This window comes from Limanda limanda, chromosome 2 (genome assembly GCF_963576545.1).
Source record: "Limanda limanda chromosome 2, fLimLim1.1, whole genome shotgun sequence".
Classification (NCBI taxonomy): Eukaryota; Metazoa; Chordata; class Actinopteri; order Pleuronectiformes; family Pleuronectidae; genus Limanda; species Limanda limanda.
In genome coordinates, this window is record NC_083637.1 from 19,956,208 (window position 1) to 19,977,395 (window position 21,188).

At 41.1% G+C, this 21,188-nt stretch overlaps 1 protein-coding gene across 1 annotated transcript in view; it reads right to left on the minus strand.

Moving 5' to 3' along the window:
* Positions 1-20,241, minus strand: part of LOC133021724 (E3 ubiquitin-protein ligase SMURF2-like) — a 62,127-nt gene extending 41,886 nt beyond the window's left edge. The window contains exon 1 of the mRNA XM_061088692.1: positions 19,837-20,241. Coding sequence (XP_060944675.1) covers positions 19,837-19,888 — 52 coding nt within the window. The 5' untranslated portion in view covers positions 19,889-20,241. The remainder of the gene's footprint in view (positions 1-19,836) is intronic.
* Between the last annotated feature and the right edge of the window lie 947 nt (positions 20,242-21,188).

The window sequence follows — 21,188 nt, forward strand, 5'->3', positions numbered from 1 at the left end:
CAATTCCCTATGTTGGTAGCAGCGAAATTTGTTGTATAATGTAATAATATGCAATCATTATAATTTGCAGAATGGAAAACCCCTCTGCAGTAAGAGTCATACTAAAGATAAACAACCCACACTGATGCCACGCTGATGTCATGCTGCTTTTTACATAAATCAAGATGAATGATAATTACATTATGCATTACAATAAGCAAGAGTCCCATATCATTCATTACAAAACATTGCTTCTGCCCCTAAAGAGAGGCAGTAAGAGAGGCGGGAGATTTGCAGCGTCTCCATCTGTCTGAAGATAAAGGTCAGACTGAAGGTTACCGTTAGTTCTGGTCAAAGGGTGAAAGGTCATTAACTGACTCGGGCAGGGGGGTGTCAGGGGATTCCAATTTGTTTTCTCAAGGGAGTCTCAGAGTTGCCATTTGTACCGTCTCCTGTCGTCTGTGTTATTTGTTAGGGAAAGGGGTAGGGGGTGGAAATGGTCAGATGCTAAAATCCAAAACAGTGCAACCTTTGATGGATCTGATAGTTTTGCTTGAACAGAGCTTTGTAATTGCGAAAGGAATATGATTTAATGGAACTTCTAAGTATATAAATGTTTTTTCCATATTATTTTGTCCATGGTTTATATGTTTTTGTATATTTAATGACTCAAAACTAATTTTAATATGCAATAATTCAGTTTAGCATAAATATATGGTGGAATAGCAGCAGTAGAATTGGCAGAAGCCTCCAAATTTGTGCTTTTATAAACACAAATAGCACAAATGTTCAGTCCCAATGCACATCTATTCTGATTGGTATCAGTGGTATTTTAAGAACTGTGGGGATTTGCATCACAATTGTAAAGGTTCACAGCTTAACTAAACAACACAGTAAAACAAACTGCATTTTACAGAAATGATTCTGTAATTATGTTTGATAAAAAGAGGATTGCAGGACAAAAGGACATGAGCTGTATTCAAGTTCACGAAAGTGTATGATTTGCACTGTGCAGTTCACTGAACCACCAGCATGCCTCTCGCACTCAGTGTTAACATTAACAAACCACATAGCTGAGCCACTTTGCCCTAGACCAAAGGGGTTGTTGACATTGCGTCCTGTACTGTCATCTCCACAGTGAGTTCATTTTTTCACTTTATTCAAGCACTACAAGGACAGGACAGTCAACCAGGGCTGCATCAGCATCCCCTCGCTGTACTTGGATGCCGATGCTGTTATGGAGTGATGGTGGTCCTATGATTATCCACTATTTTAGTGCAAAGTGTGTCTGATTTGCTGTGCAACTGATTCTGCTGCACATGATATACTAGGACAAGTTATTGGGGAGCAATTTCGAATCATAAAAAGTTTAATGACTCTGCACCATTGAACCTAAATAATATCTTAATACAATAAATCAACTAGAGGTGAGTGTCCAAACCAAACCATTGATCAAATTTAAACTGCGATTCTGTGAAGGGATAAATAAAGTCTTGTTTTTATTGCTGTGCTAATGTTTAATCACCCAATTAAACCCATAAGTGCCACCAAATATTAACACGGTGGTGTGTGGTTGAAGATTGGTTTAAAGGAAAGTTATTGATGTCAAAGAAACCGATGAACAAAAAGGGTCAATGACAGTCAAGACCTCAAAATGGAAGTGGAACATGTTTAGAGAACAATTAAATGCAACCCAAGTGAGGAAGATGAAATATGACATGATATATCAGTTCATGGTGTGGTGTCAAGACTGATCATTAATTAGATGAGAAAACACCCTGACAAAAAAAAAGCGTGAGATGACAACATCATAAACATGAATCTTTCCTGTGATGACTGCTTACATGAGACAGGCAATGACCTGGAACTGCAAACTTATCCTCACAATGGTTAGGGTAATTTAGGGCCCAGGTTATAACTGACTGAAAATTCTACCCAAACACAATCAAAGTGTAAAGAATAATAATAGTCAAACTTTGAAGGCACATCAATACTCCTCCAAAAACTAGGTTACCAAGTAATGAAATGTGGCCCAAAGCCAGATTTTGATTCCTCTTACCTGTGCACACTCCTCACCTGATGTGAGCCAATGCACAGTGAACCAGGGTACTATGCTCAGCAGGCTTCACACACATTTTATATTTCCAAAATATGTTTTTAGATTAGAGCATAATTGCATTATATGATTTTAGAACAACAAAATGTTCTCTAGACTAAATAGGTCATACTGCATCACAGGATGTGGCATCACTAAGGTTTAAACCCGAAAATATGTAATCATAGTTATATTTGGATTGAAAGAAATACTTATTACTTATCCAATACTTATAAATATATAATATATACACACATACATACCCATATGTAAATACCTCTGACACCCCCTGAATCATTAGTGACAGTCATATATATATTTAAAAAGAGAAGGCCCATTTTTTGCCTTTTGTGACTCTTGCTACAGCGCCACGCTGGCTCACTCACTGCATTGTCCAATAGTTAAACAAAATACTTCCTCTTCCCCTCCTCACGCCTCCCTGGCGGGATTGCTCACTCTATAGAAAACACAGAGAATGCATGTTTGGAAAAGTGTCAAGCAAAAGTACTCTATGTGTGCGTAACCAAATATTTGTTTCTGCTGCCAGTGCACTCTGCACAAAAAATAATAGTGCTGTGGTGTGAATTCGCATTTATGGGTCTCTAAAATTGGGCAATGTCGCCAAAGTCGGCTTCTAATCTACATTGCACTTCCTTCCCAGACTCCCACCCTCAGCCTCTTTCCAGCCCAGCGAATGCTCGGGATGCCAATTATGTCATTCATTTAAGAGGCCAGCAGTCTACAGCTGACACTCCCCCTCCTACTCCCCCTCTCCGCTGCCCCAAGGAGACGCCAACAGACAGGAGTCAGGAATCTGGGGTGGAACGTAATCGCTACACCGAGGAGGAGGGCTGGGTTGGAGAGGGGTGAGGAGGTAAAGACAAAGTGTTCATCTGGAGGTAGGAAACTACGGTGGAAGGGAGAAAGGGAGAGGGGGAGGAATGTGAGGAGGGGAAGACAAGAGGTCTATCAAGAGTCACAAATCTGTGGAACGCAGACAGCGGAGGGGGAGAAAGGGAATGGGAACGCAGAGGGAGGGGGGAAAAAGGGGAGAAGGTGATTGATACACTGAACTCTAAACAAGTAGTTATATTTAAATGTATTATATTGTATATATTTTGTATGTAACCTCACGTGTACTCCCTTTGTGTTGTATAGTTCTGATGATTATATCTGTTATTTTTCTTGTCTATTTGTGAACAAATATGTTAATTAAAAAAAAGAAAGGGGAGAGGGTAATTTGGAGGAGGGAATCAGTGACAGTGACAAAACTCTGGCAGTGTTTACACTGACAAAGGGGTAGCAGGGATGGCAGAGAGAGATAATAGGAGATGACAGGAGAGAAGGGGAGGGATAAAAGAAGGAGCAGCGTGAACAAGAATTAAGTCTGAAAGTTGAGGAAATTTGCTAGTCTGCACTTACATCAATAAAGTACCATTATCAGGAGGATGTCTGGAAATCTTTTTTTATAAATCTAGTTGGCTGAAGTTCAACCACCCCATCTATCTGCAAGTGTGCCTTTCATTTTTCGGTGAATTTAGTCCATAAATGGAGCTTGATTGATTTACCCTGCATTAGATCTCTATTTCTGTACAGTTATATTTTTAGCAGCAAAGGAAGACAGGACGCCCTGCAGGCAGACAAGAGTAAACCAACTGTCGGTCCAGCCATGTCATCAGGACTTCAATTGAGTAGGAACCATCCTGAGCTTCCTTACTGATGCCATGAAGATACACACTTAACAAATCAGAAAGTAGTTTCATTCTACAGCCCAACACTCCTCAAAAGCTTCTTCCCTTTCCTTCAGTGGATGATTTTGATTTTACTGCTCCTCTTCTCACTGGACATTGAATTATACAACCCCCACAGTATAGTGCAAGGAATACATTTCGGAGGGCAAAATGCCACAGCCTTTGTCCTATTGGCTCATTCACTAACACAAACATATCATATCATACAAAGATTCTACAAGCTGGGACAGCGATGGTTGTTCATTGTGAATGAAATCAATCTTATCCCATGAAGAGCTCAACAAACTTAAAAAACCTCCAGCTACACTACAGGGGGAAACCTATCCTCAACATGCTGGTGAAAGCAAATTACAATCATCTTGATTACATTGGAAACAGAAGCTGGTGTTTACAACTACGCAACTTTAACAAAATGGAGCCAATTTGATTGTTAAGTATTTGGCTTCCCAGTTCTCTACAACCGCGATTAGTTACCAAGAAATTAAACAGAGGATTGAAATCGACAAACTAATCAAATGCATTGGTGTGTCATGCAGCCGTGAATACGTAAACAAACTGTCCAGTTAGAACAGAGAATGTACATTATACATAAATAACACAACACACCCACAGATTAACAGACTACTACTCTGCAGACTCGGGCTCCAAATGACATGTCCCACGCAAGATGGCAATATTCACATCCAGAATATTTTGGCTTAATTTGTGGGAGGAAGTGGAGACGTGTCATCCATCTTTATATACAGTCTATAAGAAACTGCCATAGTATTCTGACAATATATTTCAAAAATGGTCAGAGATGGAGGTGATGTGTAGAGATAAATATGAAAAAGAACATGGGCTATAAGGTAAATTCGTTTTTTGGGGTAGGCAGGCTGAATCATTGGGAACAGATGGAGAGCAAAGGTGGTCGGAAAGTAAGAAAGAAAGGTGACATGAAGCAGAGAGAAAAGGACGGAGCGAGGGATAATGAAATAAAAGAAATACGGGCGAGGAAATAAGCCAGGGGTATTTAAGCTCATCTAAAGCATGAGTCACAAAGTAACTGTTATACTCATATAGGAAGCATTCAGATTGAAATTTAATTTAGATACAGTCAGGTATAATATCATTCCACAGGAAAGTCATTCCCATGTGACTCATTAGCTGCACGAATAGCTGGGAGATCGCTTATTTTATCCGCACGTGGCTTGAGCTGATGTAAAGTTGGTTTAGTGTCTTTATGAGCGCAGACCGTTTGTCCATACTGTAAATGATTCATGCAACAACTGTCTCAGGAATGCAGCTCGGAATTCTTGGATTTAAGCACGAGACTACTGCCTATGATTCTCACCAAGAGGGATTTCCTTGCATCGATATGTGGATATGGCTAGAGCAAAAGAGGAGAGAAAAGACTTGTTGTGCTGTTCGTCTAACAAGTTCGCAGGCACAACAAATGTAAATGCAGGATAATTAGATTATTTAAAGAAATGTGATGGCTTTAGTTGGTGTCTAATTCTAGATTATGATAATCTACATACTGTACTTACTTGTGTACATGGGTAGTTTGCACAAAATGTTTTTTCCTTGTTATATTCACATGATCTTAGAAAAGTTTGAATGCAGCCAAGTGATGCTCTGTAAGCAGGCGTTACATTAAAGCTTCTCCAGCTCCTCTCCTTAAGGTGCTTCAAAGCCACCCAGGACTGTGTGTTTGTGTATCTGTGCGCATAAATAATAGGCTGGTGTATACAGCATGTCTGTGCTCCATTTGTGTGAATGTGTGTGTTCATTCCCATATGAATGCCAGGATTCATCTGTCTCTGTATGGTCCGTTAGCTCTTAGACATAAGGGAATGAGAAAAGACAGAGGCAGAATGAGATGACGACCATGATTATGAAGTGGAAAAGAGTATTCAGAGGTTGGGGTGGGGAGGTGGGCATCTAGAGAGCACTAAGAGGGAAGAAGAGCAATAAAAGAGTAGAACTGTGGGGATGGAAGAAGGAATTGGGAAAAATAAAACAGAGGAACAAAACGTGAAAAGATATGAAGGAAAATTAAGGGTGGGGGTGTAAAAGAAAGGGCAATAAACACTGTGATTATAATGACTCACAAGTTATTCCATTCAATTTCAACAAGTGTAAAGGAGAAAAGAAAGTACAGCACGGAGAACTGATCATTGTTATGGACTCAAACAAATAGATGCAGTGTGAATAAGTCCGACACATGTGTTGGACATGGTTGCCCATATATCATCACCAGTCACACCAGCCACTGTCAATATGGAACAGCTACTGCCAAAATAGTAAGTCATTGGACTATGTCTATACATCGTTAATAAACTACAGGTAATTTGGTAAGCTTAAGGTCACTGAAAAATCTTGTATATTTAAAAGAAAACAGGCCTTCAACAGGGTGAACATTGGCGAACTTGAAGCCTTGAAAATAAACAAAGTGTTGAACTTCTGCAACAGAGTTGGGATGAACTTTCCAAACAATTTTTCATTTCTGAATTGTTGCTGAATAAGAGTGAAATTTAGGTTAATTTAAGGATTTATTTATCTAATGATTCATTGATTTGAAAAACTAATCTATGACATTTCAGAGTGTACATTTCTGTAACCACTGGAAAACAGAGCAAGTCTTTTCACATGTAGTTGACATACTACAGTGAATGACAGTTGCACCAAATACCATTCTATTCATGTTGCCATTCTATTCACTATGCTGCCGACAGAAGACAAGGGTGAGGGTAGCAAGTCAACCAGCAGTGGTTAGATGCGAGACTGAATTGGTGAGAGACAGATGGCTATTGTGAAGATGGGGGTTGGAGAGAAAGTAAGCAACAACACAGAGAGGGAGGTGGGGCAGTGCTGGCCATGTTCTCTGTCAGAGTGTGAATAAGATGGAGAGGGTTTATTTAAGGCTATAGGAGTTTTCCTCATCCCTCTGTGTTCACATGAATATTCAACTAAGCCAGGCAGACTCTGACAGTGGAGTCCAGGGCTTTTTGTTGTGTGTAGCTGGATGGTGGTGATGTGTGGCACAAAAACACTTACAACAAGAGAGAACCTGACTATATTTGGTTCACATAGACCACAGTAATGGCCAATGAGGACAGTATTTAATTTAGCATGGGGTAACATTGGTTGCATATAAAAGTAATAAATCTTCCACTCATTTCCATGCCTAATTAGTGACCTCCACAATAAGGCATGCTTTACTCCAGTATAACATTTCAAACGCTGCTGTTGCACAGAATCATAACCTTGCGGTTACCTCGGCAAAAGTTTCAATAACACACAGTTGTTTTTACAGCTATATTGAGCAAGTGGTTCAAACAGTAAACTTGCCACTGAGCACGATTTCAGTGTACACAGCATAATTATATGAAAGTCGCCAATGAGAAAAAATTGCTTTTAAGAAAATACCAAAAAAAAGGCATAAGAGTGAAGCCACGCAATGTTGATTTACTGTTAGGCCAGAGATATACCTGCTGTTTTAACATGCGTTTGAGTTGACAACCGGCTGTGTCCTGAATGTAGTTGTTCACTTCACATACACATCAAATCAAGCACGGCATGACAATGGCGAGTGTGTGTCTCTCAATCTGCCAATGCGAGAGATTGATCATGATAAACATCACCAGTATTTTCGAATGTCCGCCAAGACGTTTGATGATTTGCGCCACCGGATTAACCTGCTGATGATACACCCCACCTTCCAATAACTACACGTGCACAACCGATGCTCCAAGGCTTAAACTCTAGTACGGCATTATTGCTACAAATCTTCTTTCTTTACATCTAAACCTTGGTATACAGGTGGAAAATCCTGCTGTTATTATGATTATGTAAAGAGCAGAGTGGGATGGTGTGGCACACCGGCAATGTCCGAGTTACTTGATCCTCATCTCCACCACACAAACCACTGCATTTCTCATAGAGTCCAACTGCCTCTCTCCCACAGTTTAACTGAAAACACAGACACAGAGAGGGTGGGGTGTGATTTGAGTGGCAGTGTAAGTGAGTGTGTGTGTGCAGTCGACTTGATGAGTGGTCCACAACACACACACACACACACACACACAGTAATGTGACTGCAGAAACAGTAGCAGGAGAAAAGTGAGGGGGAGGAAAGTGTGATCCATAAAGTCTAATCTGTCTTCCTGCGTCCACTAGGGTTTTCCAGAAATACCAGTGAGAAATTAAAAGCGTAGTCTTTATCCACACTAGTTAATATTTATGATTCTGGCCTAGCAACAGTGACTCATCTGAGGATGATCTTCTTTCTTTGATGTTGCACACTTTACACATTTTTCCTTTTCTAGGAATCAAAGAGAAAAACTGTAACATTATTTTTTTGTTTCAGTTTTTACTAATATGCCGGATTCTACATTGTTCTGTGATTTAAAAGCAAAACAAAAAAATTGTTGAGGCTTAGCATAGAGCTACAAAGAACTACACAGGAGCTAAACACTCACTTGGACCCATCAATACAATGCTCTCTTTTATGGTTTGCCAAATATTTCAGATTAACATAAACATGATTATTGATTTGGCATCATGCGCTCCTTGTACTCCTGATTTGGAATTCATTGTGTAACTTAAAGACTTTATTCGATAGTTTATGATACTTTTGAGTGACTGAAAGTCAAGTAAATTTATTATTTTTGCTACGGGTCCCTGGAATCCCACAACAGCCTCCTCAGGGTCACCAAGCAAACTTTATCAAACACTGTCAGAGTACTGTACTGTGTTGAGGGACCAGTACAGGAAGTATGTTTGTGCTGATGCATGTGTGTGTGTGTGTGTGTGTGTGTGTGTGTGCACATCAAGCTGAAAACAGATAAAGAAAAAAAACACAAAACTGGAGCCACACCGGCAGAGTTGTCTGTCAACTGTCTGGACAAGATCCGGCGCTGAGAGAGCGAGAGGAAAGAGTTGAGAGCAATGACAGAGAGATGAGAGACATCCTGTTTGCAAAAAGAAGAGGGCAAAAAGACAGAAGAGAAAAACGCAGGATACAGAGACACATGATGAGAGGCTGCAGTGGGGAGTCAGAGAGTTCAGGCAGTGAAAGGAACAGAGATAGGTAGGACGCATTAAAGTGTGAGAGCAACCCAGTCAGGGGGAAAAAATCTGTAGACCTATTACCTGCTTTTGCACATGTTCCAAATTAAGTTTTTAAGACTAAGGTTTTTTTTTTGCCTTCCCTCATAAGGCAGAGGCTGTCAGAAATATAATGCTCTAGCCCTATGAAAAGAAAAACGTGATACTTCAAATTCCGCAGGAAAATCCTCCTGAAGCACTTGGAAAGTTTAATGTATTCTGCATATTGAAGCCCACCTCCTCTCCAGTCCGAGGCTGTTATGCAATACTGAGGTGTTCAGTCTTTCCATTTTCCTGCTCTGCATTACACAGATGCCACCAAGTTCTTTAGTAATTTGAAAAGCAGAAAAACTGAAGTATTAACTGAAACAACCAGAGCCAGCAAACAAAGTTTCACAAACGTATTAATACAAATAAAGGCAAGAACATAAGTTATATTGTAACATGATAAACATGCCGTCAATACAGTCATACCTATGTATGCTTTGAGTCAGTGCACCTGTAAATAGGCAAGCTTTATCCTGAAGCTAAATGTCTAATGGACGTTCAACTGGTAGAAGGCTTGTAATCTCCCAGTGTGTTACATGGTAAAATGCGCACAGAGTCGTAAAGCTGAATTATGAGACTGGTAGTGCCCCTGTGAGGTTTCATCACTGACTCGGTCTCCTAATAGACCAAACTCTTCTTTAAATACAGTGCTGTGGTGAGAAACAAAGACTGCGTCTGAACATCCTGAGCCAGCTTGAATTTGTCATTGCTGACAGTTATGTCTCCAAACAAATCATCAAGGGCCGATCAGATATCAAGTAGCATTCATTGTGAGTTATTAGAGGGCTGACCAGCTGCATGCAGCTGGCGTCACTCCAGAGAAGTCTTCATCTATGCCTGTTTTTCTGTGGTTGTGATAAATGTGCTAACTCTAACAGTAAAATCCTAGAGTCACCAGAAAGCAAATGTATCAATGAAACAACGGGGTATAATTCCACGCACCAGAAACCTGGGACTTCCCCCACAGCATGACATTTGAGGAGAGGAGGAGAAAGATGCCCAAAAACAGTTTGGAACTCCGTGTTCACACAAGCTTCATTTGATTTGAGGAGGAGCGTCGTAAAGAAGCAGCGAAAACAGATATTCTTGATATTCTTGGATTAAAAAGCTGCAGTAATAAAACATTTGACTGTTGTGTAGATCAATATGTTTTCAGGGATTGCCAAAATCGCTGACTCTAGAGATTACAATGCCAAGACAACTAATAATTTATTTCTGATACAGAAGAATAAAAACAATGACTTCTGTTCAACGCCTCAAAGCCTCTGTCAGACCTTAAAGAGCGGTGGATTTCGGTTAGCTCACACTTTGGAATGTACTTTACTGGTGTTAACTCATCGTTAACTGATCATGTTACCGAGAGATGGAGAGCAAAGACAGCCTTTTGTTTCCCACCATCAAAGTAACCAGACAGCTGTAACTGAGCTACCCACAGCCAAGTGAACCATGGGTTAGATAAATACAAATACTCACTCTGACTTAGTGTCTGTAGATTGTAGGAAACCAGTCAGTAAGGCTATTATAAGGCTCACATTATTTACGTTATTTATGTTTCATGTGATGTATTTTGAATGTTTGCACATTTTCTTTAAGTCTATGTTTGGGTGAGCTCGCCAAGTCAAATTCTTAATCTTAAAACCAATCTTAGGTACATATTACACGTAAGTATTATTTTACCGTGTCACATATGTTGGATGAAACCAAGTTTTAGGTTGAAGTTGAGATATATATCTGTTATTTTGGATTAGCAAATGTTCTGTTATAAGTTTTAATGTTTGAACTGCAAATGAATTAAAGTGTGCCTGTTAATTTTGTCTTGTTGGCTGGGTCTGAAAACTGTCGTCTCCTGTATTTCCTTTTAGACTCACTGACAACAGATAACATAAACACAGCTGGGTCGTAGCATGAATAAAACGTTTCCATATGATGACAAGGGACACGTGAACGGTGAATGTGTACAGAACCTGTGATATGCGTGTGGTCAATTGAAGTCTATGGTGGTGATGCAGACTAAACAGAGCTGGAGGAAGTTTAGGTATGGAGCTACATAATATCCACAACACAGTGACCCCAGACGGTAAGGGCAAGACCAAGCAGACATACACACCCAGTCATTACGGGAGCATCATCTCTCTCCTGACAAGGACTGTGCACAGACACTAATCTATAGTTCTGAATATTTACACCAGATGATATTATGGCACCAGATTCACAGCCAGATGACTCGACTAAGTTGTTCACTGTAAATGAAACACAGATCATTAACCAGCCCAATTAGTCTGTCCACAGCGTTTCCATTTTTACACAAGGGCTCTTATACATCCAATAAACTCAGACCATTTCACACTTGATTAAAAGAGTCTAGCACCAGCGTCTGCCTCAGAGACCCAGGGGACCAGATGCAAGCATAGACCAGCCGCATTCAGGGTTTTAGCATATAAATGCAGCCTATTAGAATAAGACATGTTATATACCTCCACTGCAAAGCCTTCTGTGTGCTAACCTGATCACTATTGTTAGGTTTACTCCCCAAGGCTGGGAATGGTTTAGAGAGCCATGCTTTTTGTCTCTTGTTTTAGAAGATCGCAATTATTTTGTAATTCGGTACAATAGCTGCCTCATAGTGCATATTTAAAGACGACAACAACAAACATTCATTTAATTCTATTTACTAATTTGCATTTAAATGTTAAATGTATCTCGTCTCTGCATCCTTCTATTACCGTTTCTTAAACAGTAAGACAGTTAATAGCTCTCCAAGGAGAGGCTACGCTGAGCACAACATTGATAGATTCACTTCTACAATTCTAAGGTGAAAGTCCCTTTCCCTATGACAGTTGCTTGGGTGAGTAAATATCACTAGAGTATTGATGACAGAGTAAGACAGTTAACGCTCAAGTTATAGGGCTGGTTTACGTTGAAAGCTCTGAAAACAAGATAGATGTCTGACTAATGTGACACCACATACAGCTTTTCATTTTCTGAAATGAGCAGTCTACAACAGACACATAATTTACTCCATTATTAATTACTTCCTTAAAGTTACATTTTCAGCCCTACAACGTGAATGTCTGTGACTGACTGGCTGGCTGACTGACCAACTGGTTGACTGACTGGCTGACGGACTGACTTTGCGTCTGTGAGCAGGTTCCAAAATTCTCTTTTTGACTCATGTGCCTGAAGTAGAGAAGAGTGAGGCTATGCAGAAATTGAGCTAACACAAGTCTTTTCTTATTAATTTCTGGTGTAATCTGTAATGCGGTTGTTGTCACAAAGCAACTCAGGGCCAAGAAGATTGGTTGATTTGAATTGTTCATGTTGCATTTGGTAGCTGTTCATGGAAACTCTTAATATGTGATCCATGATAAAGTGAAGGAGGCTGAAATAAACCAGCCATCCTATCAGACAGGGTGTAGAAACCTTAAGGATGGCCAAACCAACCCCAAATCCTAAAAGACTGGAAGATAAGAGTAGATGAAGGCAAAATCCTTTCCTCTGTGGAGATCGAACATTGGCAACATCTTGCACGATCAAGAACATTCTAGAGGAGGTAGACATATCACTGTCAGTGAGTCCACATAAAGAAGCTTTTATTAATGCAAATAAAGAGGGTTAACCTCTTGACCTACATGTGAAATAGGCTGGTCGGTTCTGAACAAGATTAATTGGTGGGATGAAACCAAGATTAACTTGAACCAGAATGACGGAAAGGGAAAAGTATGAAGAGTGAAAGGAATGCCTTAAGAGCCAAAGCACACCACACCATCTGTCAAACACAGAGGAGGCAGTGTTATGGTATGGGCTTGTATGGCTGCCAATGGAACTGGGTCACTGGTGTTAATTGATGATGTGACTTCTGATTATCAAGGATGAAATCTGAAAGAGCTACACTGTCCGCTCACATTCAGCCAAACCCTGCAAAACTGATCGGATTCAGTACAGGTGGACAATGCACCCAGAACATGCTGGGAACGAAACCCAAGAGCTTCTCAGGACAAATAAATGAAGTCAGTTGTGTCTGTCACTTTACCTCAAGCAAATTGATCCTGCTTTTCACTCAATGAAGACAACACTGAAGGCAGAGAGTCCCACAAAGAAGCAGCAACTGGAGGCAGCTGCAGGAAAGACTTGGCAAAGCATCTCAAGAGAGAGAAACTAAGAAACCGCAGGGTTTTCCCGACCACTATAGGACTTAAGCGCAGTGCCTTAGCAAAGAATTATGCCCGTCACAGATGATGAAAAAGTCGGAAAACTGTATAATGTATAATTATGCGAGAGGAATGAGACTCAGGGAGGAACTGACTTGCTTTAGTAACTCAGCAAGAAGACTTCTGACCCACTGAACTATCTAAAGACATCTAATTAATCCAAATGTTTGGTTAGCGCCCAAACTTTAAGTTTAGAGAACTGCAATTCAGTGATTAAAGACTCGTTGCTAAACTAGCCCTAAATGAAATGATTATGGTTCAAATTGATGTGACAATGCATGTTTTGACAATGTACAATGGCCATAATAATACGACTCATGGAGTTGACTGCATTATATGAGAAAGACACGAACATGAGGTGAGCCGGTGGAAGAAGCGCTGACGACAGAGGGGTTGACAGCAGCAGCCGGGGACTGCCCTATATGGGCTGCTCTCTTGTCTTAACAGATCAAGTGCAAAATGTTTGCGCTGAGGTACATAAACACACACACTCATCGGCCACCAAGCAAGAATGGATAGTTTACACACACACTCTCCAAGCTAGAAAATATCTATTCTAGCACATTCAAGTCCCTTCAAATCTCAGATGAAGAATAGCACTCGGACCTTCACTGCATGTACAAAAACCACAGTGACAGACAGGGTCAGGAAAACGCAAGAGGTCAAGTCAAAAAGGAAGTGTCTGATCCAGCAAGGGGAGGTCAGGAGTATGGAAATGAGCAAGTAGGCTTCTACACATCATACTGCAGTGAATGCTAGCTGAAAGAACACAAGCACTGACTCTATGCCTTTACACAGCTAGAGGAAGACAAATCACTGACCTCCATTTACAAAGCACTGCTTTTTCAATGTGCTGAAGTAGAGATGCGAGATGAATGATACAGAACAGCTAAAGGCTTGCTTATCTGAGGGATTGGGCAGCTAAGGTTGTTGAGCAACCTTCGACATTCTTCCTTATGCCTGCGTTGCACGTGCATGACGGCTACCTCGCAGAACTGCTGCAGCTCGCACAGTCTTGCTGCTTCTACCAGCCCTATGTTTATCCATTGAGTTTCCCGTTGTAAAGGCCATAAATAATAATATTCCATCATCCATCATTGATAAGTGGTCTGCAGAGTGAAAATATGCAACTAGGAGAGAGTTTTTGTTTAACCTCAGTTAGAGCGCGCGCGAGCGAGCGAGAGAGAGAGAGAGAGAGAGAGAGAGAGAGAGAGAGAGAGAGAGAGAGAGAGAGAGCACCAGAAACCTGAAAATGTTGTTTTATGTAATGTTACAAGTATGATGTCATGTTTATTTTTGCAGGGAACTGCGGATGTCATGTGAGAATTATTATTAACACAGGCAGATTAACATGGTGAAAATCTTAGCAACAGTCAACTATCTTTGAGGTGATTTTTTTTAATCGTTTCATAACTGGGTCAAACTGCACTTTCTGAGTATTGTTGGCTCCTAAATTAGGCTCCAAGTGTTATATATAAAACTGAGAGCAACACAATAAACGCGTTGCTGTATGACTCATGTCTATTGTGTGTTGATGAATCAGAATCACTGACTCAGATCCACATTTCAACCGTCAAACCTTTGTGGTGTTTAATATAAAATAATATAAAAAAAGACACTTGGAAATAAAACAGCACCAGAACATCCTCAGCCTAAGTCCCCACACTACCAGGAGTACTATGTAATCAGCTTATATTCAAATCATACAGAGAGGACGTCAAAACTGGAGAGCAGAAGTAATACTGTCAGTTTAAGGAAGATGAGACGGAAAAATATATATATGATCACAGATACAGGCAAACTGAGAATACAAGAATAACATATGGGCCAAAGAGGTCATGTTTGTTTGATTGATAGATGGTTGATTTGTTTGTAAGAAGGATTATGGAAAAAACTACAGACTGTATTTTCGTGACACATTGAAAGAAAGAGCCCATTACATTTTTTGGATGGATGCCGTTTTTGATCTTCTTAACTTTCTTTAACATTGCGAGATAGGATGTATTTTGTTTTCACAGATTTTGCAAGAAACCATTTATATGCATAATTAGGGGACTAAAATTGTGTGTAATTTAGTGCTAATCCAAATAACCAAATCTACATCGAGTGCATTTAAATGTGGTTTCATAAGGGGACTGTTGGGCTTTGCGCTCGACTTTGTGTGCAATTGTAGTTTCCTTTATCTGATTTTAAGCGGCTTTACCAGATTCTTAAAAATCCAAAATGGCCCCTAATATTCAACATTTACATACATCTCTCCTCATACATTTTTTATTTCTCCCGACATTTTGCTGTGATCAAAGCTTATCCATCATGTATAATTATCTTAGCCCCATGTGGACATCATAAGTGGAAAGTTGACAGCTCCTGTTGGTTTCTCACTGTCACCATGGTGCACTCTATGCAACATTCAGTCTTTATATTTTTGGGAGTCGACAGGCCTAATTTAGCTCAGCATTGCATGCTGACAGTACATCCTGTGGAAGCTGGTGTGTGTATGAGGGCGACTGTGTGGGTGTGCAGGTGAAAGTGTGTGTCGGACTTCTGTTGTGAGAGTACGGACATTGTGCTTGCACATACAAGCAAGCTGACAGTGGCCCCTGATAACTTCCCTAAAATGCACTCTGCCTGAGCGCTAATGCCGGACCAGGGACGGAGGCTGGATCTTTATCTTAATCACCAGCTTCCTGCTTTTTCCCTCTTCAACACACACACAAGCTTCAGCACTCGATTCCCAAAATGTTTAAATGAGGAACACACAGATCTATTTCACTATAACCATGGGATTCACTGATTAACAACGTGCATTCCTGAACCAAAACCTAATTCTAACCCCAACCCTTAACTCTCAAAAAGCAATCTCTACACGGCCCACAGACGAACGCTACAGAAGAAAAAAGCTCAGGTGGGTTCCCTTGCTTGATTTAGTGTCACATTCTCACACACAACAGGAAAAATCCAGAGATGATTCTTCCAGTGATTCTCTGCTTGCTTTGTGCCAACTGGAGGCTAATGGATGAAACGGATCACAACGACTCCCTCCCTAGCAGCAAAGGCAGCAACAGCACAGTGCGGCCAAGACGCCTTATCTGTGGGGGGGGGGTGAGAGATAGATTCATCGCCTCGTACATCTCATGACGTTCACTTTTGAGGAACTCCAGATTCAATCCACTGAAGGAAGCTGAGGCAAAACCGCATGTTTTGGTTCAATTTCAGAAAACCTTACACCAATTCTTCCTGCAAAGGAGACAGAGAGAAACTACACCGACTGTTGTGGTCTCTTACAAGCATGGCAGCAAATTCTATGGGGACACGACAACACAGGGTCCCCCTGCAAACTCAAACCACATTAATAATAATTATTCATAATTAAAGCATCTAAAAGCTGATTCCTAAAAAAATTTTTGCAGGTGGCATTTGAATTCAGTGTGTGACGACAAACCTGGAGATAAATACAGTCACAATCCTGCAGTGTGTGTAAGTCCATCCTACGCCTATTCTAATCCACTTCCATGACAGGAGGGATCCCAGTGAGGGTGGGAAACTATAGCCCCTTATACATTAAATGTTCAAGGCGAGAATGTTGACCTTTATTCCAAACCTCCAATCTATATGTTACGCTCAGGGAGGCATAATTGTTCTGGCTCTACGACAGCAGGGGTGATCACAGAGACAAGTAGGTGTAAAAGGGAGAACGGGTATGACGACACCAATGCTGTTGTGTCTAGTTCACACAACACGAAAGCTCCAGAACAGATCTGCGCTGCCTACACAGTCACTCGCTGCATGAACTCTGCAACGATGTGATTTGAGTGGCTCGCCCACACTTCACCTCCTCCAACTCACTTTCTAGCAGGCTAATATCAAGACTAATCTGTGACAACTACAACCAATCAGAGGATACAAGATTGTGTAGTGTGACGGGCACTCCTTGTCGCCAGTCAGACAACTTTGACAGTCATGGAAAAAACGGCACGTTATCTTTAAATCACACACTAGGGCAACACAAAGCCTGCTTCAGTTCAGTGTAAACTTGCGAAAGCAGCATCACACTATAGCAGGATCTATGTTTAAAAGGGACTTTTGACAGACACACTTCTGTGGCACCAATCAAGAGCCAGTTTCTCTTGAACTCAAAACAATATCCAGAGAAGAAGGTTGTCCAGAGCATGTATGTCCAACACGTTATCACCAACCTTGGTTTAGGCTTCGGGTAGCCCCTGGCAGAGTGTGCAGTCCATTCAATGTCCGATCCAACTGATTGAAACATTTTTGTTCAAATGTGTGCATGCAGCAAAAGCTTCACATCGGTGGGAGAGAAGTTATTGAATTAAATCGGTCAAAATTGAATTATACTGTGAGGGAACACTGGTAGAAAAACATCGATCAGGACTGAGCTTCGGTTTTGATCAGAATAACCAAAATAGATTTTTTTTAACAGCAAAATGCTAGAATATAAAGCAAGAGCCTGTGTATGGGTAACTCGTCCAAGCTGAAACAGATGTATTACTGGTAACAGCCCAGTAAGAAACCCTTGGAAGCACCTCTGCTAAGACATGTAGCCACATAAGAGCAACAGGGACAGTAAGAGGACAAATGAAGGAGTTAACAACTTTGAAATCTAAAATTGTAAAACAGCATTTAAATTAAAATAGTATCCTGAAACAAAATAGTTGATACAGGGCCCTTGTTTTAAGGTTATTCGCTTGGCTCACACTTAATGAGAATGTATTGAGGATAGCAAGGGTGAAGCCTCGGAAATAGCGATGAGACGACAGACTGCACCAACAGATGCATTCAACCTCCTGAGGCAAGTCACCAACCAACTTAACAGGTAGCCTTTTACACTCGTTCTGGGCTTTTTGACTATTAACAACTCTTGCCAATAATTCTTCCTACAGAAAATTTTAATGAAGCCGTAATTGTTTAGGCAAATGGCCATAAGTCTATTGCTTATCATTTACATTGTTTATTATGGAACATAACAATAGTTCTAAATCCCCTAACTCCTTTACAGCCAAGCTTTCAGTTTTCCTCTTTTGTCTTAGAGAACAAAACCTACCCACTATGAGACCACAGAGTAAAACTGGACTATGGCTGGTATGCGATGTTAAGTCTAAATGCATGAGGAATCAGACGCATAAATGAATGCAGCAGTCTAAATGATTACTCAGCATCCCTGATCATCGCAGTGGTCACCAGTTGAATCCAATGTCTCTCTCCTCACACACACACACACACACACACACACACACACACACACACACAATTGTCCTAACCCGTTCTCTCTGGTGAAGGACAGACAGAGGATGTGTCTATGATGGAGAAAGACTCCCATTTCCTCTCTGAGGTTTCACATTCCTGGGATTCCGTCTGAAGACCACTGCAGCCCACTTAAAACCATTCTCCATATGCAGAGGTGAAAAAAAGAAACCCAGGGAAGGCAGGCGAGCAGGAGGACAGACGGGTACGTCCTCCAGTTTTCATTACTCTTAACAGTATTAATCTCCCATTAAATGCAAGCAAACGTGCTGCTCACTTTTAGAATTCTCTGCAGAATGAAACTCTTCCTTCCCGTGACTTAACCAACCCTATATTAAAATCAGACTATGCTTGAACACCAACAATTGGTGTTTTGGGAATTTTGAATTATGCAGCACTGCTGCGAGTCTTAGAAATAAAAACAATACAGGTTAAAAAACATGTAACAGAATAAGACATTTGGAGGTCTGTTATTCTTCACCTCATTTCAGCAGTCGATGGTGAACAGAAGATGGTGAGGGAGAAAGGTTTCGAATCTGGTTCTAGCGCAGCACACATCCATCAATGCAGGTTCAGCCTAAAATGCCACCCCCCTCTTAAAAAGACCTCGGTTTGTCACAGCAAACCAGCAAATGTTCGCCAAGTGACACAATGCAAATACTATAAATAAATTGGGACAGCATCTGATAAAGTGATGCATTTTCAGTGTTTCCACTGTTATAAACCATTATAGCCCACGATGAAAGATAGTATCTGTATTAACCAAGGTCATTGATAAAAGTGTGATATCACGTTAAGTTAAGAAAACAATTGTAATATATAATTCTGAACCTTAAGCTCAGGTATGAGGCCCCACAGTGGAGATGGTCCCTGGAACATGACTGCACGGAGGAGGACGGGTACCAGTGATATCTGATTTCAATGACGATGTGGATGAACAGGCTTTGAAAATCACCACAAAAACCACGTTGAGATACCATGTGAGTCGATTAACATGATCACAGACGTACTGATACCGAGTTCACGTATTTAAACCCGAGCTAACTTTGTGGGGATACCAGCAAGTTAACGTTAGCCAGCTAAATTATTAACCTACAATATAAACAGGTAAAGTCGTGGAGCTGGTTCGTTTCTTGATAACAAGCTAGGCTCATTTATTGCCTTTCATAGCAGCTAAAATGGTTAGCGTGAGTTACCTTGTGTTAAGTGCGATGAATACTACTACTAATGATGTTGATAATGATACTAGTAATAATAAACACGATTTGTATGGATTACAAATGTCGATATTAGCCTGGACAGTGTGCTGGCTCACCATCAGCAGATGTGGAGGTAACCTGCTCGGCTAGCAGGCTAACATGCTAACGTTTAGCAGCGCAGGAGGGGGTTTAAATTCGCTTACCTGTCAGCCGCAGCTTCACCGGGCCGTTCCTCCTCACCCCTTGGTTCGACATCCCCCTCTGTGTTCCAGCGGGAGCCGAGGAAATCTCCAAAAAGTCACTTATTCATGTGTCGCCGCGGGAGCTTATTTCAAACGAAGGTATCTCCCAAAACAATCCCTCTGCTAGCTCGGCGTTAGCTTGGAGTATCACCATAGCAAATCACGCTGACTGATGCAACGTAATGGTGTCACAGTCATGTCGATGGAAGGACTCCCATCCAGAGCCCCTTTCCTTGGAGAACACAACACACGGAGCTACGGGTCCACGGCGCGGTTCATGCCGCAGAGCACGAGTACTGGAGCTGGTTCAGGTGAGCGGCTCGTCCTCCATCCGGACACACGTCCACTCCGCCCGGGCAGCTCAGACTGAAGTTGTCGGGGGGGTGAAGCCAGCTCCTGCAGACAGACAGTCAGGCTGAGGGAGGTGAGGGGCAGCAGCACATCCGGGGATTCTTTCAAAATAAGAGAAATGCGCTCCCTGGGCCGCAAGGATGAGCCGCCCCACGCCACTACGCTGCCATGGGTGGAACCAGGACACCAGTGGGCACAGGAGCTGGGTCCGAACCTCTATGGTCCGAACTCATGGGTAAGTTTGGCAGGCTGTCGTGTTGGCAGGACTTCAACCACCTATTCATTGCACAATATCTAATAATATTTAAATTTAAAAACAAAAATAAACCATAACCATTTCAAATTAAAAAAAAAATTAAATTAAATTATTTATTTTTTTAAAAATTAAAAAACTGCATGTGCACATCCTGCGCAGAAGCCAATTGCGCACAGCATGCGCAGAAACCAACTGCGCACATCCTGCGCAGAAGCCCATTGCACATCCTGTGCAGAAGCCCATTGCGCACATCCTGCACAGATCCCATTGCAGGAATTGCGCAGGCAGGTTTTCTTCTTTTTTTTTATTCATTTAATTTAATTTAATTTTTCATTAAAACCATGAAGGTTACTCTATCTCTTCAGTTACTAATAAAGCTCTGTTCAGTTAGACACACAAAGGGATATAAGAACTGGGGTTAATGAAAATGCAAGAGAATTCAAAACCAACACAAATTAGTCCTCCCCACATAACACTAAGTTTTACTCAACCTGCGTCCCTGAAATTCAAGTATGTGTCCCTTCTGTATTTCCAAAAACACTTTCAGCATTTAAAAAAAAGCCTGGCATGAAAATGAATTAAACATGGACACTACAGGGGTATATCAGGCAGTCCATGCCCAACATACTATATTGCCATCTTTCTGCAGCAGGAACCTGAGAAACGAGAATGCATAACACATCAGTATCATTACTTAGGTTTCCAT